This window comes from Amblyraja radiata, chromosome X (assembly GCF_010909765.2).
Source record: "Amblyraja radiata isolate CabotCenter1 chromosome X, sAmbRad1.1.pri, whole genome shotgun sequence".
Classification (NCBI taxonomy): Eukaryota; Metazoa; Chordata; class Chondrichthyes; order Rajiformes; family Rajidae; genus Amblyraja; species Amblyraja radiata.
Window position 1 is genome coordinate 327540 of NC_045999.1, and position 18944 is coordinate 346483.

The 18944-nt window shown below is 45.4% G+C and overlaps 2 protein-coding genes across 2 annotated transcripts in view; both read left to right on the forward strand.

The window, feature by feature from the left end:
* The window catches only part of mtmr10 (myotubularin related protein 10), a 902395-nt gene that overhangs the window by 180727 nt on the left and 702724 nt on the right, over window positions 1-18944 (forward strand). The gene's annotated exons all lie outside the window — the stretch shown is intronic.
* Window positions 1966-17969, forward strand: LOC116968340 (threonine--tRNA ligase 1, cytoplasmic-like). Its single transcript, XM_033015123.1, has 12 exons — window positions 1966-2241; window positions 5601-5735; window positions 6848-6946; window positions 8887-9053; window positions 10410-10572; window positions 10905-11042; window positions 11420-11497; window positions 11583-11683; window positions 12115-12219; window positions 16774-16843; window positions 16919-17033; window positions 17624-17969. The coding sequence occupies exons 1-12, from the start codon at window positions 1996-1998 to the stop codon at window positions 17806-17808; spliced, it is 1602 nt and encodes a 533-aa protein (XP_032871014.1). The 5' UTR covers window positions 1966-1995; the 3' UTR covers window positions 17809-17969.

Genomic DNA, 18944 nt, shown 5'->3' on the forward strand with positions numbered 1-18944 from the left:
TAGGCATCTTCCCATCTCCTCCCTGTTCTGCTTTCTGCAGAGATCGTTCCCTCCGTAACTCCCTGGTCAATTCATCCTACCCAAACCACCTCCTCCTCCTCGGGTACTTTCCCCTGCAACCACAGGAAATGCTACACTTGTCGCTTTACCTCCCCCCTCGACTCCATCCAAGGACTCAATCAGTCTTTCCAGGTGAGGCAGAGGTTCACCTGCGCCAACCTCATCTACTTAATCCGCTGTTCCAGGTGCCAACTTCTCTACATTAGCGAGACCAAGCGCAGGTTCGGCGATCGCTTCGCCCAACACCTCCGCTCAATTCGTATTAATCAACCTCATCTTCCAGTTGCTCAGCATTTCAACTCCCCCTCCCATTACCAATCTGACCTTTCTGTCCTGGGCCTCCTCCATTGCCAGCGCAAATTGGAGGAACTACACCTCAAATTTTACTTTGGTAGTTTACACCCTAGTGGTATAAGCATTGACTTCTCTAATTTTAGATAGCCCTAGCTTGCTCCCTCCTTCCCCTCCCCCTTCCCAGCTTTGCCACAAAGCCTACTGTCTCCGCCTCTTCCTTTCTTTTTCCCACCCCCCCCCGACATCAGTCTGAAAAAGGGTCTCGACCCAAAACGTCGTCTATTCCTTCTCTCCATAGATGCTGCCTCACCCGCTGAGTTTCTCCAGCATTTTGTGTCTACATTGATTTTTCCAGCATCTGCAGTTATTTCTTAAACATGAACAAATGGACCACATGTTTCTCTCATTGAGATGTTTCTGGGCCAACAAGTGTGTGCAGCATGACAGGATTATGTTCCGCAATGAGCTTTCTCTGTGCTCACTGGTCAAGAGGATTACAGCAAGTTAGGGATTTGCAACGTCATCTACCATTAAGCTGTTGACTGATTGTCAGACTCAAACCACCAATTATTCTGTGCAATCTGATCACTCTGATCTGCATCTACTTGGCATAGAGTTATAAAGTCATAGTCATACATCATGGAAACAAGCCCGTCATCTAATGCCCACACCAACCAATATGCCATATCTACACCTCATACTTAACTGTATTAAACTCATTCACCATCCCTTGCCCACCTGCTCAACCAATCAAGATTCTGCTGCAATTTTTGACAACCGTCTTCGCTATCCACAATACCACCTACTTTACTGCCATATGCAAATTTACAAATCATGCCTATATGTTCTCATCCAAAACATTGATGTAGATGACAAACAACAATGGGCCAGCATTGAGCCCCGAGGCACACCATTAATTACAGGCCTCCATCTGAAAAACAACCTTCCACCATCACTGTAATATTGATATATAGTGACTTTGAATGACAGGATAGGTTTGACTCACACTCCTATATTCTTGTGTTCCAATGTATCAATACCACAGAAGATGACTTCACTGGGGTTCTTGGTTCTTGGTTTCCTGGTCCTCCAAAATATTCCAAATGGAATTTAAACTGGAGGTACCAGTCCCATAGACATCGATTCCCATCAGTGTAAGATCTACAGACACTGATTCTCACTGGGGTAGGGTTTCACAAATACACTAATTTGGCACAGTTCCAAGGGCACTGATTTTCACTGGCGTTTATCTTCTGCTTGTGAAAGAGAGGAGAGGATGTTTCGGGTCGAGAACCTTCTTCAGACAGGGGGCCGAATGTAGACAGGCCCTTCAGGGAAAGCAGTAAGGCCAGCGTAAATCTGGAACTCTTCCACACCCTATTTAGATGATAGAAGTGTGGCTTCAAATGAGTGCTTCATAACTGGGAGATATTCGACTAAACACCCACCGTAAACTTGCTGTTCCTCAGGAGACGTCGAATGGGCTTCATCGTCTCATACAGTTCCTATGGCAACGGGATCGGCGCCGGCAGTCGTTCAATGCGCCTGCGTGGGTACCGGCGGTCCGTCAGTGCGTCTGCGTGGGTGCCGGCGGTCCATCAGTGCGCCTGCGTGGGTGCCGGTGGCCGTGGGGTGGGCGGGATGGTGGGGGCGGCGGCGATGGCGATAGCGCAGCTCTTGGCCGACCAGGAGGTTGAGGTCCGTCGGCTCAGTCAAGTGATTGAGCGGCTGCAAAGTGAAGACGAGGAGTTGCTAGTCGGCTCGGACTTGCAGAGCCTCAGAGAGGAGAACGAGAAGTTGAAGTACCGGCGACTGCACCTGCAGCGGAGCTTGCGGGCGGAGATGGCGAGGGGCCCGGCCCCACACAGCGCCGGTCCTGGGCCCCAGGTAGGGCGGCAATTACCTGGGACAGGTTGGTGTGAGAGACACCAGCTCTACTGGGCACCGTTGCCTGAACCTAAACACTGCCCATTGACCTCCCTAATTGACAAATACTAGAGTGCTCGGTGTAAAATCGTAAGGCAACCCCCCCCTCCTTATTCCAAGTATTAATGTCTTAAACATTCTCTGACTGCTTCCAACACATTAACGTCTTTCCTTAAATGAGGAGACCAATACAGTACATTGTGTAATGACGTAAGCTATTGCATTATCCTAAAACCTCATCCAGTTTGCCACAGGACATCTGTCATCCTAATCCATTGATTTACTACCTGAAATGGTCAGGCAGTTGTACCATAACTGTGATATTAAAATGGATGAAAGATAAAACCGGTTGCCTCATTAGGAATCAACATTGAATTTGGGGAAATAACTGATGGGACAATAATGCTTAAGATGTGCTTTTCACAAACATCTGGAGGCTGGTGTATAAGGTGGGAGTGCTGTGTTATACTGTAGTTGAACAACAGCTTGAAATAGTTCCACTCAGAATCATTCCTTAAAAGTAGCGTTCCAAGCTCCTTCATAATCCCCTAAGTCGAAGAGAAATATCGCACATAAAGTGCTGAAGCAGTTGCAGCTATGTTCAAGCAGAAGGGCCGTGGATGATCCATCTATGCTTCCTCCAGAAATTTCCCACAACACCAAAGCCACCTGTGCTTTCTCGTCCAGGCTTTCACTACTGACATTTGGGTAAATTAATACTCCTCAGTATCATGTACTTGCTGACCTTAGTCAATCCTCAGGTTTGGCGGATCACTTGCTGCTTTGAACACTCATCTTAAATAACTTTGGAAAAGAGCTTCTACTTCTTCTTCTTTCGTGTGGCGTGCACAGCCTAAAGTTGTTGGACAACTTGTTCTATTTGATCTTCCGTTTGTGCACGTCGAGTTGATTGCATTAGTCGAAACAGGGCGGACCACGTGAAGGTTGCAATCTTCCACCCCTGGAAAAGAGCTGTTCTTCATAAACTCTGGCGATCTTGTGCAGAATTTGTTACAACCCTGTTGGTTACATTTAAAACCAGCCCAATACTGGTTTGGGATGCATTTGTGATTGAAGATAGACACAAAATGTTGGAGTAACTCAGCGGGTCAGGCAGCATCTAAGGAGAAAAAGGAACAAGTGACGTTTCGGGTCGAGACCCTTCTTCAGGCTGAGAGTAAGGGGAGAAGGGAAGATCTATCTTTCGGTCAAAACTAGCATCTACTGTTCCTTCCTACATTTGTGATTTATGTTGTCATTCAATTTACAAACAATTCTCTCTGCTCATCCCAGCCAAACTAATTGTTGCCCTTCATCTCATTAGAGGGGAAAAGGCTTGATTCAGGAACAATCTGCAGGTTCTAAATTAATTAATTTTGTGATTGTCAGTAGTTAGCTTTTGACATGGGAGCAGTGTAGTGAACTAACAAGGCCAGCACTCAGAGGCCTGGTCTATTGATCTGCATACGTGTTTGAATCCCATTGCATTGAAAAAAGTGGTCTGGGTACTGATCACCATGAAACTGCTGGTACACAAAAATGCTGGAGAAACTCAGCGGGTGCAGCAGCATCTATGGAGCAAAGGAAATAGGCAACGTTTCGGGCCGAAACCCTTCTTCAGACTGCTGCCTTGTTAAAAACCTATCTAGTTCCTCAAACAAGAAAACTTGGCACTCTTTGATCCCAGACCCACAACCATGTGGTTGAATCTTAACTTCCCTCTGAAATGAATTGACCAAATGAACCGTGTGTAGTTGAAGGGCAATTACAGCTGTGCGATAAATGCTTTCTTTGCCAGGGATAGCCACAAGCCATTAACAAACAAATTTCATTTTCCTGAACTTAAATGAAAATCTTTGGTGATTCCAATCCATAGAATCCAGATTACCAACATGGCAGACTGGAGTGTTGATTGATTCGAGTTTGATTCTGGTAAAACCTGATGATCGAAACTGATTCTCAGCAGCTACCCTGATGCTCCAGAGAAAACAATCCAAGTTCCCTGGTCACGTGCTCCTTGGAACATGTTTCCAGTGGGATTGGGGAACACAAGGGAGTTACAGGAGCAAACATCATTAAAACATATATGCTTCAGGTTACGGTGACCAAAAAAAAAAAACATCCACCTGGCAGCTATACAAGATCGATTGAAATTATGTTGGACCCATACAAAACACTGTTCTGACTGTTATATAAAAAGATACACAGTAAATCCTTGCTTTTCGGACCTCTTTATAACGGATTTTAGCTATAGCGGACAGACCTACCGACCTTCACTGCCAGGCTGGGCAGCTGATGCCATCGTGGCCTGTGCCACCTCTCCAGCCGCCTCTCCGGCTTCTCCTACCACCGCACCCACCACGGCCACTCCTACCACCTCCAACTTGATCACTCCCAAGTCGCCGGCGCTGCCACAGGTGTCACCCCCACAAGCGCCACTGCTACTACCACCGTCATCCCTGCCACCTCTGTCGCTGCTACTACCACCGTTAATATCGCCGCCACTGCCGCTGACCCTTACCTGCACTCCGGCTGCCCGCAACCAATGACTCCGATGACCCTCACCTCTTCCCCAGCCGCCAGCAGGACGGGGCCATCAATTCACTTGGATTCCAGGTCCAGAGTCTGACAAAGGGTCTGGTCTTTCTTCTTTGATCCAAAACATTACCTATCCATGTTCTTCAGAACTGCTGACCAGCTGTGTTACTCAAACACTTTGTGTCCTTTTATGTTTCAACCAGCTACTCTAGTTGTGCGTTTCTACTATTTATACAATAATACTCCTTTACCAAGTTATAGTGGACAATCGTCAATAACAGACACCACCTACCCTGTTATAACGAGGGTTGACTGTGTATATATTTTTTTAGGATGATACCAGAATTATGCTTATACTCATCAAGCATGGTTAAACAGTCTGAGGGTTTCTTCCAAAGGGGTGACAATGAATATTCTGTTTTCATTGGTTGGTCGGCAATGGAGAGCATTAGCAGCTTTAATGTCCGGGGTGTTAATATCTCAGATGACCTGTTCCAGGCCCAGCATGTAGACATAATCATGAAGAAGGCATGTCAGCAACGCTACATTCTTAGAAATGCAAAGACATTTGGCATGACAACTAATATTTTCTACTGATGAACTGCTGAAAGTATCTTGACTAATTGCATCGTGACCAAATTAAAGCTTTCAGAATTTTTAAGGGGAGAAAACTTATGCTGTCCACTCTTAGACCAGGGAGAATGTTTCAATGATTTTCATCTCAATCGTATAATATTGTTTTAAAAGTTGAAATGATTGTGTTTTTATATACAAATTTGAAGAACTCCTCGATTTATTCGGAAGGCAAGTCCAACATGGAGACATTGGAAAGAATTTCTGGAATCGCTTTCCTTGACAGCAATATGCAGAAAGAGCAAGAAGAAACCAATAACTTCGATCACAGAAACATTGGACGGGTATGGAACATTTCTGTGGTTAGAAACATAGAAAACATAGAAAAATAGGTGCAGGAGTAGGCCATTCAGCCCTTTGAGCCAGCACCACCATTCAACATGATCATGGCTGATCATCTAAAAACAGTACCCCGTTCCTGCTTTTTCCCTTGATTCCTTTAGCCCTAAAAGCTAAATCTAACTCTCTTGAAAACATCCAGTGAATTGGCATCCCTTGCCTTCTTTAGCAGAGAATTCCACAGATTCACAACTCTCTGGGTGAAAAAGTTTTTCCTCATCTCAGTCCTAAATGGCCTACCCCTTATTCTTAAACTGTAACTTCTGGTTCTGGACTCCCCCAACATCGGGAACATTTTTCCTGCATCTAGCCTGTCAAATGTTATATATTTCTATGCGATGTCCTCTCATCCTTCTAAATTCCAGTTTGATGTTCAAGGTTAAAAATGATTTGCAAATCGTGAAAGAAAACCACTGCATGGGCAGAAAAAGAGCTTGGACAATGCAAAAGCCACTGAGGAGAAGAGAGTTCCAATTAATTTGATCCAGACACATACTGGACATTGTGTTGTATGAGTCATAGAGCTACACAGTACAGAAACAGGCCCTGCTGAATGTAACCATGCTGACCAAGTTGTCTAACCGAACGAGTCCCACTTGCCTGTGCCTAGCCTATACCCCTCCATTTCTTTCCTCGCCACACATTTATCCAAGTGTGTTAAATATCAGAATTGTAGCCACCTCTACTACTTCCAATGGTGGCTTGTTCCTTGTACCCACACTGTGAAAAAATTACCCCTTGGTTCCCTTTTAAATCTTCTCCTCTCACCTTAAGCCTCTATTTTTAAACTCCCCTACTTTGGGGAAATAGCTATTCACCTAATCTATGGCCACCTTTGTGAAACAGCTGCCTATAGTCCCCTCTGCTTCCTGTGCCCCGTATTGGAGGGTTATCTCCGTTGGAACAGTGAAGGATGTGGAAAGACTTAATCAAGGTGTGCAAATTGTGGTCGTGGGTGGAGTAAATAGGAAGGGCCTATTTCCTTTGGCAGTGGGATCAAAATAAACAGGGTTTGTGATGTACATTGTTTCTCATTGAACTTCTATTTGCTTTCCAGGAACAGGAATTGTTTTTCTTCCATGAGCTCAGCCCGGGGAGCTGTTTCTTCCTCCCAAGAGGTGCTTTCATTTACAACACACTGATGTCATTCATACAGGTAGGAGAGCCATTCGCTGATTTATTCATCAAAATACTAGAGTGGTGGACTCATGAACAATGAGACACCTCATAATCTCTCAGTGATTGCTGTCTTGCTTCTGGATCAAGGTGGTCCCAGGTTCCACTATTTAGTTGCTAAGGTCACATCCCATTGACTGAGGGGAGGAGAGAAGTTGGGTGGATTACTGTTTCCATGTGTTCTCAACAGGTTTCTGTGGGAACAAGAAGGGGCTGTGATAGTGGAGTAGACTGCAGACTCTAATTTCCTGGGCCCAAGTAAGAACCAGCAATCTGCTTGGTTTTGCAACATCTGCTGGGGGTTTGGTGGAAAATGATGACCAATTCCTCTCAAGTATTGGTGCTGCGCTGGTGCGAGCTAGTATTTATGAGATGTGCCTCGACGATACTGTCACTGGTTTCAAAGGCTGTGGATTCAAGTTCCACTCCAGAAATCTGAGCACAAAGTCATGGCTGATAGTTCATTGCACCACCTAGCAAATGTGGTATGATCATACGTATGTCCTTCAGATGTTACGCTGAATATTTGGTGGCATAAGGACTCGTGGTATTGTTTGAAAGACAAATTGAGGAGTTGTCCTTGAGGTTGCACCAATGTTCCTAGACCACTGCCACCAACAAGACCAGCTGGTCATTCAGTATCACTGCGTTTGGGTGCGCGCTTTTTTGTAAACTGCCAGCCCCATTCCTTGTTTAAGCATGAAATGTTACTACAGGTGCACAACCTTTTATCCGAAAGCCTTGGGACCAGACACTTCTCGGATTTCGGAATTTTTCGGATGTCGGAATGGAAGATTTTTAGTGTAGATTAGGTAGATAGCGCGGGCGGCTTGGAAAGTCTGCAGCGGCTGCCTCCTCCCTGGAGACCGGGGAATCATTGTAAATCATTGCTTAAATGTTAGTCAGTTAGTTTGGAGGGCTTTTATGTGGTGAGGGGGGGGCGGGGGGTTGAATGGGAAAACTTAAATTCTTAGTCCCCTACCTGGTCGGAGAGGCGGGGAGCGGGCAATGCCTTGCCGGGTCGCCGTGCCATAAGCTCCAGAGCGCTGTGGCCGCCGACTCCCAACATCGCGGAGCTGGGGCTGCGGGCGTCCGGCCGCGGACGGCACTGGATTTGGAGCGCCGTGGAGCCAGTGATCGATTTTGTCGGGGTCCGAGCTCCAACCGGCGCCGCTCGCAGCCCCAGCTCCGCGATGTTGGGAGTCGGCGGCCACAGCGCTCCGGAGCTTACGGCACGGCGACCCGGAAAGGCATCGCCCGCTCCGCGCCTCTCCGACCAGGTAGGGGACTAAGAATTAAAGTTTGCCCCTTCAACCCCCCCACATCCCACCCCCACCCCCACCCCCACCACCACCACCACATAAAAGCCCTCCAAACTAACTGACTAACATTTAAGCAATGATTTACAGATGTTTAAGTGTCTCCCCGGTCTCCGGGGAGGAGGCAGCCGCTACAGTAGTACAGACCTAGGTTGACCGTGGGTCGTTTCGGGTCAAGTTTGGCGCCAAATGCGAGCTTTGGTGTGCAGACGACATCCTGGAAAAAATGTCCGGTTTTCGGAGCTTTCCGGTTTCCGGAATTTCGGATAAAAGGTTGTGCACCTGTATTAAGAAATAAAAGCAAAAACAATATGGAAACATTCAGCAGGTCCAGCAGGTCAGGTCGTTTCTGAAAAAAGATAAACGCAGTAAACACCTCAGGTCATACACCCCTCGTATGAAAAATAATCTTCGACTTGAAATGTTAGCTCTGCTTCCCTTTCTGCAGATGCTGCTTGGCCTGTTGAATGTCAGCATTTTCTGTTCTATCACCATTCTTCAGAAAGAGCTTCATCGGTTGTGAAGTACCTGGTGAAATCCTTTGTTTCTTGGAAGACAAGAGATGCAAGTCAGGTTTGACTGTTTGTCTGTCCTGTTGCAGTCGGAGAACAGAAAGCGTGGGTTCAATGAAGTGGTCTCTCCAAATATCTACAGCAGACGTCTGTGGGAGATGTCCGGCCATTGGCAGCACTGCAGCCACAACATGTTCAGCTTTGATGTGGAGAAGGAGATGTTTGCGCTGAAGCCCATGAACTGTCCTGGCCACTGGTACATATGAACCACAAAAACAGTTATTGAAAAATTGATTATTTTAAATGTCTAGGCTGATATTCAGGTGATTTATCGGGGTCAACTGGAGTGAGGATCTATTCTGTTGTGTGGGTGAGCTGGTGTTTGTTACCAATCTGCTTCACAGATAAACACAGCTCGGACCTTCATTCACCTGCAGGAATCCAGGGCCCTCCCTCAAAGCCCAGTGGATCTTTGCAACAATGCAGCAATGTGCAGGAAGCCCTAGAGTTGCTGAAAATGTTACCGCCCAATGAGTCAAATGCAAAGTGTTGAGAATGGCAAATATGGTCAAAATGTGGAATAACGTTCAAATGGCAAAAATAGTTATTATTTATCTAAGTGCTGAAGCATTTGTAACAAGGCAGTGAGTTAGTGGCACGTTGAAGTGAATGGGTGTGATGTAATTATCCTCATAGAATCATGACTGCATGATGAGCAAGACTGGGATTCATACTCTCGATGCCCAAGTGATTTTGCACGTTTGAACATGGTCTTCTCCCATTCTCATAAACTGTGGAGAATGCGGACCTAGTCTGTTCATTTAACAAATATGCCATGGCAGGAACCAGTTTGGTAAATGTTTGCTGTAGTCACTCAGTGATAAGGCGAGGAAACCAAACCTGTATATAATTTACATGTGCAGTCTCATCAGAGCTCTTCCAATTAACATCTCTCCTGTGCTTGAATCTTCTCATAAACAAAGGCTAACATTCCATTTACCTTCCTAGTTGTTTGCTGCACATGTGTGCCTGCTCTCGGTGAAGTGTGCTGATGCAAAGGTCCCAGTCTCGTTTGGGGAACCAACCTTGGCTGTAGCGGTGACATTGCAGTTACTGTCGGCTTGGCGAAGAAACTCTGCCAAAGTCTCATCACTGTCCAGCAACATCCTTTGTCAGAGTTGTTCACTGTTGTTATGGGATAGTTGCATTCACCTGGTCCCTTTGCTCGGGTGTGGGTCATGGTTGTGTGAAGGTGGAGGCAGAGGTTGGCTTAGGAGATCTATCTTTTTAGGTTGTGTATTTCTTCGGGTGAGGTTAGAAATGCTGACCAAGCCATTCACGATTGACCCTGAATTGAGTTGTTTGTGAAGTCCTTTCCGCAGGCTATTGGCAGTGATCTGTATTGTGTCATGTCTGGACTCTCAGTTTGGCCAGATTGGATAACGATGACAGATTTCCTTTCAATGAGAACTTGAGCAAAGCAGATAGGGTTTTCCCACAATTAGGAGGGTCTTAGCTTTTTAATTTTAGATTTCTGTGGCATTAATTTATCTCATCCTGTTGCATGTTTAGTAAAGAATGTTGAAATAATCGTCTGCTGTAACTCTTTCAGTTTGATGTTTAGCCATCGCCCACGTTCCTGGCGAGAGTTGCCTCTTCGGTTCGCTGACTTTGGCGTTCTTCACCGCAGAGAGCCTTCAGAGTTGTTAAACGGGCTGACCAGAGTGAGGCGATTTGAACAGGATGATGGCCATATCTTTTGCATGATGGAGCAGGTGGGTGATGAGGTGCTTCCTGGTCTCCCTACTTAGCCTCTTCTCCATGGTAGCACCTTAAACATGAACAGAAATTGGACCAGTTATTTGCACTGGTTGTGATTTATATACTGAAGGTGTGACTCTACCTGGGTTACAGTCCCTGAAGGTGCTGACTCTGGGACACTGACATTGAACAGAGTTGGTGTGCTCACTGTTACTTTGGGACAGCTTCATGGAAGCTGACGCTTGCAAAGCTATGGGCCTTTATTCTATGGAATCATGAGTAAGAGACATGTTTAATTGGTGGGTGTTGATACTCACATGTCTTGAAAGATTTGCTCTTCTTCCAGATTGAGGAGGAGATCATGGGCTGCCTCGACTTCTTGCGCTCGGTGTATGGAGTCTTTGGTTTCACTTTCCAGCTGAAACTCTCCACACGGCCAGAGATGTTTTTAGGAGACCTGAACACATGGAATCAAGCAGAAGAGGCAAGTAATAACTGGGCTAAGATGCTACAGTGTTCAGGCTGAGGTTCTTGGATGTTCCAGGAGATTGCTGGAAAACAAGTGGTTCATAATCCATCATTTCAGGCATCCAATATTTGAAATTCTCCATTTAGGAGCTGTCAAATCTCATGATGTAAAGGAAAGTTCCAGAAAGAAAGAGCTTTCTTTAGAGGCTGACTACGCTGTGTCACCTGAGAGCGTTGATCACAGACAGGTTGCTGGAAAGGGTAGACATTGGTTTCCAGTGAATGGCATCTGGACCTGAATGAGCATGAGGGTTATTAATTCCAGTTTAAAGTTGTGTAAACGAAGCAATCATCATCAGTTGGAGCTGAGCCTTGGTTTATTTGCTGTTTTAGCATTTGAAGTGCAGTTTGGATGCGTTTGGTGAGGCCTGGAGACTGAGTGCAGGAGATGGAGCTTTCTACGGACCGAAGGTTAGTGAGGGAAGCACTTGGGGTTTGAGAGACTGCTGTCAATCTTAATCTCCCAGACACTTTTACCTTCTCTAATTGACTGCAGATTGATGTTGACGTGAAGGATGCCCTGGGCATATACCATCAGTGCGCCACCATCCAGTTGGACTTCCAGCTTCCTATTCGGTTTAATTTGACCTACGTTAGGTGAGAGTGGTTTCAGGTTGTTACTGAAACTTCTTGGAATCCTGTGTTTAAATGTTAAATCTGGGAAATAAACTTATCTGCTCCCTTCCTACCTGTCCTTGCATGTGGGTGGCGGAGAGGAACATGCAAAGATGAGTCTGTGGGTAAATGCAGCACCGGGCAGACTGATGACAGTGTGGACGATCATAGTGTTTTACGTAAATGAGCTTGAGGAGCTGGATCATGAGGAATGGAAATAGTCACTGTCCATTCTGCCCTGGATCACAGTGCATGTTGGGTTTGACAGAATGCTAGGCTTGGGTTACATAGTTAGCTTGGGTTGTGCTATGACATCAGGGTACTGACAGCTCCTACTCACCACTAACACTAGAGATGGAATGGGAGGGTTGGTGTTGTGTGCGTATGTTGCTGATTCAACCTTCTGTTTGTAGCAAGGATGGAGCGGATGAGAACCGCCCAGTTATCATCCATCGTGCTGTGCTAGGATCGCTGGAACGCATGGTGGCTATCCTTGCTGAGAACTATGCTGGGAAATGGTAATGCTTCAAAGCCAAACACCACAGGGCAAGTGAGTTTCCCCACTGAGTCTCGGGTCACCCTGGCACTGCGTTATTGGCTCTGTGGGGAATCCTGTCCAAGGTTATGTGCGTGGTGTTGCATCGAGTGCTTTGTTGGATTTGTCACTTTGTGGACGGTGCAAGTGATGTGACGTAGGAATTCATTATTATATTCAACCAGAAAAGCCGAACAGATGATCCATCTCAGCTTCGTGCAGAGGTGCATCTGCTGCCCACGTGCGTCACAGAGACCACTCACCTGCCAATACAATTTATTCCATATGAAGTCAGTTACCGGTTGAGAGCACAGATATTGCACAGGTTGCTGGACTAGACAAGATCCCATCTCCAGTACTGAAACCCTGTACACCAGAACTAGACATGCCTCCCGCCAAGCTGTTCCAATGTTACAACACTGCCATCTGACCGCACCATAGGGAAACTTGCCCAGGTGTGTCCTGTTCACGAGGAGCATGACGAATCCAATAAGGTTATTACCATCCAACTAATCTAAACTCAGGCAATGATAAAGTCATGGGCCCTGCCATTAACACTGGCTCATAAGTGATAGGAGCAGAATTAGGCCATTCGACATAACATCCGGAGGCTGCAGTGCATCGTTCGATCAGCCGAGAAGGTTGGCTCCAACCTTCCCCCCCCATTGACGAACTGTACACTGCAAGGGCCAGGAAGCGAGCGAGTAAGATTATCTCTGACCCTGGCCACAAACTCTTTTAAACACTTCCCTCTAGAAGGCGACTCCTGACTGTCAAAGCCACCACAGCCAGACATAAAAACAGCTTTTGTCCACAAGCAGTAGCTCTACTCAACAGCCAAAAGTCTGTAGCCTCCTTTTGCTCTGATATTTTATTTCATTCTTCACATGTTTAAATTACAATGTATTATTTTTAATTGTCTACTGTATATCGTGTTGTTACTTGCGAGCAAAGCACCAAGGCAAATTCCTTGTCTGTGCACATACTTAGCTAATAAAATGTATTCAATTCAATTCAATTCAACTCAACTCCGTCATTCAGCCATGGCCTATGACCCTTGACACCCATACTAATCAATTGGCAATATGTGTCAAATGGTAATAACCAACTCAGAAGAACAGTTTGGATTTGGCCAGGACCATTTGGTTCCAGATCTCATCAGAGTCTTGATTAAATTGTGAACCAAAGCACAGTATGTCAGAGGCAGAGAGTGATTGCCCATGATATTGAGGCAGCCTTTGACTCAATATGGCCTCTATCAGCATCGCGAGACCCTGCAAACAGTGAGCTGGGAGCTCTAAACACAGGCTCACTTCCTGGAAGTACCAATGTTATCTTGGGGATACTTTGATCCCTTTGACATTGCCATGCAAAAGCTCCTTAATTTGAAAGAATGAATGAATGAATACGTTTATTGTCATTGCACAATACTGTGCAACAAAATTCCATTGCATCTCCTCCGGTTAAAAAATACAAACACGACAACCATTGACACATATGTACACTTATTAGTAAAAATAATAAATAAGTATTTTAAAAGAATGTTGCATTTCTTGGAATTACTTTTTGCTTCCCCAGTGTTCTCTGTTGGAATTAAGTTCTTTTATCGCACATGGGTAGAAACTATGGTCAATGCGAGATACCTAGGGTGATGATGAGCATTAAACAGCATTGTATAAGTTGCTGGATAATGGATCGTGTTCTGAAGACAGGAACTTGAATATCTGTGGTATTTAAACTCAAGTCATCCAATCATGATGTCACTATTGAATACCGCGATGGTTGGATTGTTGTAAAACTCATTTCACCGACTCGTGCTTCGCGGGGGAAGAAATTTGTCGTCCCGGTCATCCAGTGTTCCTATTAGTGACTACAATCCCACCAGTGTGGTCGACTCTCAGGGCAAGTTGAATTAGACATTAAATTACCCCCACCCCCCATTTCCAGGGATGTTCCCATCCCTTACCTGAATGAAAGTATCCATTTCCCAATGTTGTTGAGTTGAATGGAAAGGTGCTGGTGCTGCATGTGAACTGCTTGTTATTTTGGTGACTAGGATTATCTCATTATCAGCATTCAGATCTGAAGACTCCATTTATCTTGTAGATTTCCTGTGCCATCTGATCCTGTTGTTCATTTGGTATTCATTTGGGCTGTCTCAGCTTGCCACTTTTGTTAAATTCAACAAACTTCTTTTCTTGACCTTTGGCAAAAGAAACTCGGCCACCCAGTTTTCTGAATCCCCTGTGTCGGGTGTACTTTAATCTTGGGGTTGGGTTGGAGTATCTGGTATGTGAGGCTTTATCAGTCCTGGAGAGGTTTCACAGTTGGATTGGGCTCTGTTACCTGTATCAGGATGGGCGAATCAGATGTGAGCACAGCAGGGTGTTGAATGAAAGAAGACAGTTGCTAAAAAGCGTTGATAAAGAACTTATCAATGGCAGAACAGATATCACAGGCTTTGTTAACTTGCTACAGCTGGGCCGTCGAGATTAAACCAGAATTTATCCTCACACCGTCTGTCTCACAGGCTTTCCCCGGGCGATTGGTCTGTGATTATCCCACTGCCCCTAGATTGACCTTTGTCTTAATTGTTTTTCCATGTTCTGCCCCCCCTCTTGACTAAATTAGGGCTGGTTTGTTGTTGCCTCTACATGAGTGACTGATTTTGATGGGAGATTTCAGTGGAAGCAGAATGAACATTACCTGTGGGGAATTGGGACAGTACTCCCTTGGTCGGGATGTCTGATCCGTTCAGGGGCCTTTTTCACTGCCATGCCCAGCTTCTCCACACCATCTGTAAACTGCTGGTGGGGAGGGAGGGGGGCGCAGCTACTTCTATGCCCAGCACACAAGGAATGGCTTCTGGCTACAGGTGGGAACTGGCTTTCTCTCCGGCCTGTTCCCAAAAATTGGCAAAAAATACAGGAGGTCCCTGTGGGAGCATGCGTACGAAATAGTAATGGGATAGAGAAACAGGCCCTTCCACCCAACTTGTCCAAGATGCCTGCTGTGAGCTACTCCCATTTGCCTGCGCAATGACCATATCCCTCTTCTCTGTCCATGTACGTGTCCGTGTCTTTTACACATTGTAATTAAAACCGCCTCTGCCACTTCCATTGACAGCTCGTTCCACGTATGTGAGGAAAACGTTGTCCCTCGGGTTCCTATTAAAGATTTCCCCTCTTATCTTAAATTTAAGCCCGCTTTTTTAATGGTCCCCTACCCTGGGAAAAGACTCACCTTATCTATGCCCCTCATGATTTTATTAACCTCTGCAAGATCACGCTCAGCCTATCCAACTATTCCAACTATTAAATCTTCCAGACCATAACATCCTCATATCTCTTTTATATCTTTTCCACTTGAATTACATCTTTCCTGTGGCAGGGCGTGTAAAACTGTACACAGTACTCCAAATGTTGCTTACCAACGTCTTGTGTAGCTGTAACTTGACGTCCCAACTTCTGTACTTCCTACTCTGACCAAAGAAGACAAAGATGCCGAATGCCTTCTTCACCACCCTGACTACTTTTGTTGCTACTTTCACTTTACCTTGTACCTATATCCCTAGGCCTCTGCCTAGGAAGGAACTGCAAATGCTGGTTACACTGAAGATAGTCACAAAATGCTGGAGTAACGCAGCGGGACAGGTAACATCACTGGATAGAAGGAATGAGTGACATTTTGGGTCGAGACCTACAGAATGAAGGGTCTCAGATCTCAGTATGGAGAAAGGTCTGAACCTGAAACGTCATCCATTCTATCCAGAGATGTTGCCTGTCCCGTTGAGTTACTCCAGCATTTTGTGTCTGTCCCCAGGCTTCTATGTTCTACAACACTCCCAGGTCCCTACCATTTATTGTGTAGATCATGTGTGGTTCCAACACCTTGCATTTATCTGAATTAAACTCGATCTTCTCACAGTTGATAAAGATCCCATCGTAATCTTAAATAACCACCTTCACTGTCCACTATACCACAAATTATCGTGTCAATCTTCGTGGTTACCTCTTAAAAAAAATCCCAATCAAATCATGAGACATGATTTCCCATGCACAAAGATGGGGGAGTTCAGGGCTAGCATGTTCAGGTAGAGTGAAAGGCAAGGATGGGGAACCCATGGAAGAAAAGAGATATTGAGGTTATGGTCAAGAAAAAGTAAGGAGGCATATATCAGCTTTAGGTGTCTGAAGACTGGTGTGTGTGAGTGCAAGGAAAAGCTTGAGCACTACAGATCGGTGAGCCTAACATCAGTGGTGGGTAAGGTGTTGGAAGAGTTTCTGAACAACAGGATAGTGGCACACCTCTACTTATCTCATATTTGAAAGCCTTTCACTTGTCTGTAAACAACCTCCCCCAATTACCTACTGAAATTTCCTTTTCTAATACCATTAAAATCGTGTTTATCCACGTTTAGAACTGGTTGGACCAGTCCTATCTTTTTCTGTAACTGTTTTAAAATAGAATGAAAAACTGTTAATTACTGAATGATTTGCTTGATATTTTTAAACAATTTCTACTTGTTTAAATCTAGGCCTTTCTGGCTGTCGCCGCGGCAGGTCCTGGTGGTCGCTGGACCAGGCTGTGAGGAGTACGGTAGGAGGGTGAGCACAAGCTGTAACTTCCTTGGGTGATGTGTGCCACCTGTGCCAACAGATACTGACTCTCGTTTCTTGTAGGTTTGTCAGGAACTGACTGGGGCTGGTTTCATGGCAGATGTGGACCTGGACACTGGCTCAGTGCCTTATAAGAAGAAGAAGAATTCTCAGCTCGCTCAGTACAACTTTATCCTCGGTAGGCAAAACCACTCTGCTCTGAGATCTCATTTTGACAGCCTGCCCTCCCCACGGCCCTATTGCCCTTATTCAGGCAGGTGCAGCTATTGGGGCAGACGTGGGTACTGCCTCAAGAAGATGTGGAATGATCACTCCTCATTTTCCAAGCTAAGACCGACATTCATGATGCATTTTTTCTGGTTTGATCAGACAGTTGAATTTCTACCTTGATTGTGATAAATGAATGTTAATCAATTTGGTGCTACCATGGAACTTTCAGGTGTATAGTGTGGGCTTCCCTACTTTGAAGATGTGCTTGCAGGGTGGTGAGGTGGAAGGCAAGTGCCCTCAGTCTAGAGATAACAGAGCAGAGGGACAGAGGCATCGTGCCAGCCACATGGACCCACACAGAAGATACTGGGAGAAGGTAAAACAGGGCTGAGGGTAGTAGAGGATTTGAATATTCCCATCCACACCAACAGGAGTGGGCATTGATGACCCTGTGTGTCTTTTATGTTTACACTGCGCAAGTTTGCTGAAGTTTTTGTTCCATGTTGGTGAGTTGTACTAAAGATGGGTCCATTTTTATGGCACTTCTTTTGCTTGCAGCGGTCGGAGAGAAGGAGAAGGTGAATCACACAGTGAATGTCCGTATGAGAGATAACAAAGAGCATGTCGAGCAGTCGCTGGCAACAACGCTGGAGCAGCTGAGGTGGCTGCAGCAGCAACGAGCCCCGAGGGCCCAGGAGGATTTCCAGCTTCCAGTCTGTGGTCGGGCGGATCCAAAACCGTGAAGTACTGAGAATTATAGCACCATGGAAGCATTCAGAATCATTAAAATAAATTACTCATTAATTGGAATTGCAACCTTGATGTTCTGGGCTGGAATGTATTCGAGGAATTGATGTGAAATTCAATGAGGAAGTAACACTACAATAAAAATAAACCAAAATTAGATTGTTGATTTATTCAAAATATTGTTGATTCTGTGCATTTTTCTGGCAGTTGACTATTCGTGCGAATTTGTTCTGCTAATATTCAGTAGAATTACAGCAGCAGTTCAGTGCAAGGACAGGCCCTTCAACCCACCATGTCTGTGTCTACCATGATGCCAATCTAACTAATTGCATATGCTTGGACATGGCCCATATTCTTATTCCTTGTCTGTTTATATGCCTGTCTAAATGCCTCTTAGACATATATGCTTCTACCACCCCCATAGGCAGTGCGTTTCAGGTTACAATACAATACGGTTTTATTCGTCACATTGCACATAAAGTGCAAGTGAAATGAATTCTTACTACTCTCTGTTTAAAAAGAAACTGACCTTGCAAATCTCCTTTAAACTTTCCCCACCACATCTTCAATCTATGTCCTTAAGTATTTGACAGTTCTGCCCTGGGGAAAAAGTCTTTGTGTACCCTAGCTATGCATTTCATAATTGTATATGCTTTCGTCCGGTCTCTCATCAATTACTGACACTCCTTATAAAAGTCCAAACTCTTTATAACTTTCCTTCCAATCCATGCAACATCCTGTTGAACATCTTCTCCACCCTTTAAAAATGTGCTACTTCATTCCTTTCAGACCAGAAGTGCACATAATACTCCAAATATGGTCTAACCACGGCAGCGTGTGTGATGGGGAACGGGCATCTGTAGGTCTTAGTGGGCAGTGTGTGGAGGAGATAGACACAAAATGCTGGAGTAACTCAGCGGGACAGGCAGCATCTCTGGAGGAAAGGAATGGGTGATGTTTCGGGTTGAGCCCCTTCTTCAGTCTCAGCCTGAAACATCACCCATTCCTTCTCTCCAGAGTTGCCGCCTGTCCCATTTTGGGTCTATCTTTGGCTTAAACCAGCATCTGCAGTTCCTTCCTACACAGCGTGTGGAGGTGTGGGCAAGTTGGGCCGAAGGGCCTTATTCTACAC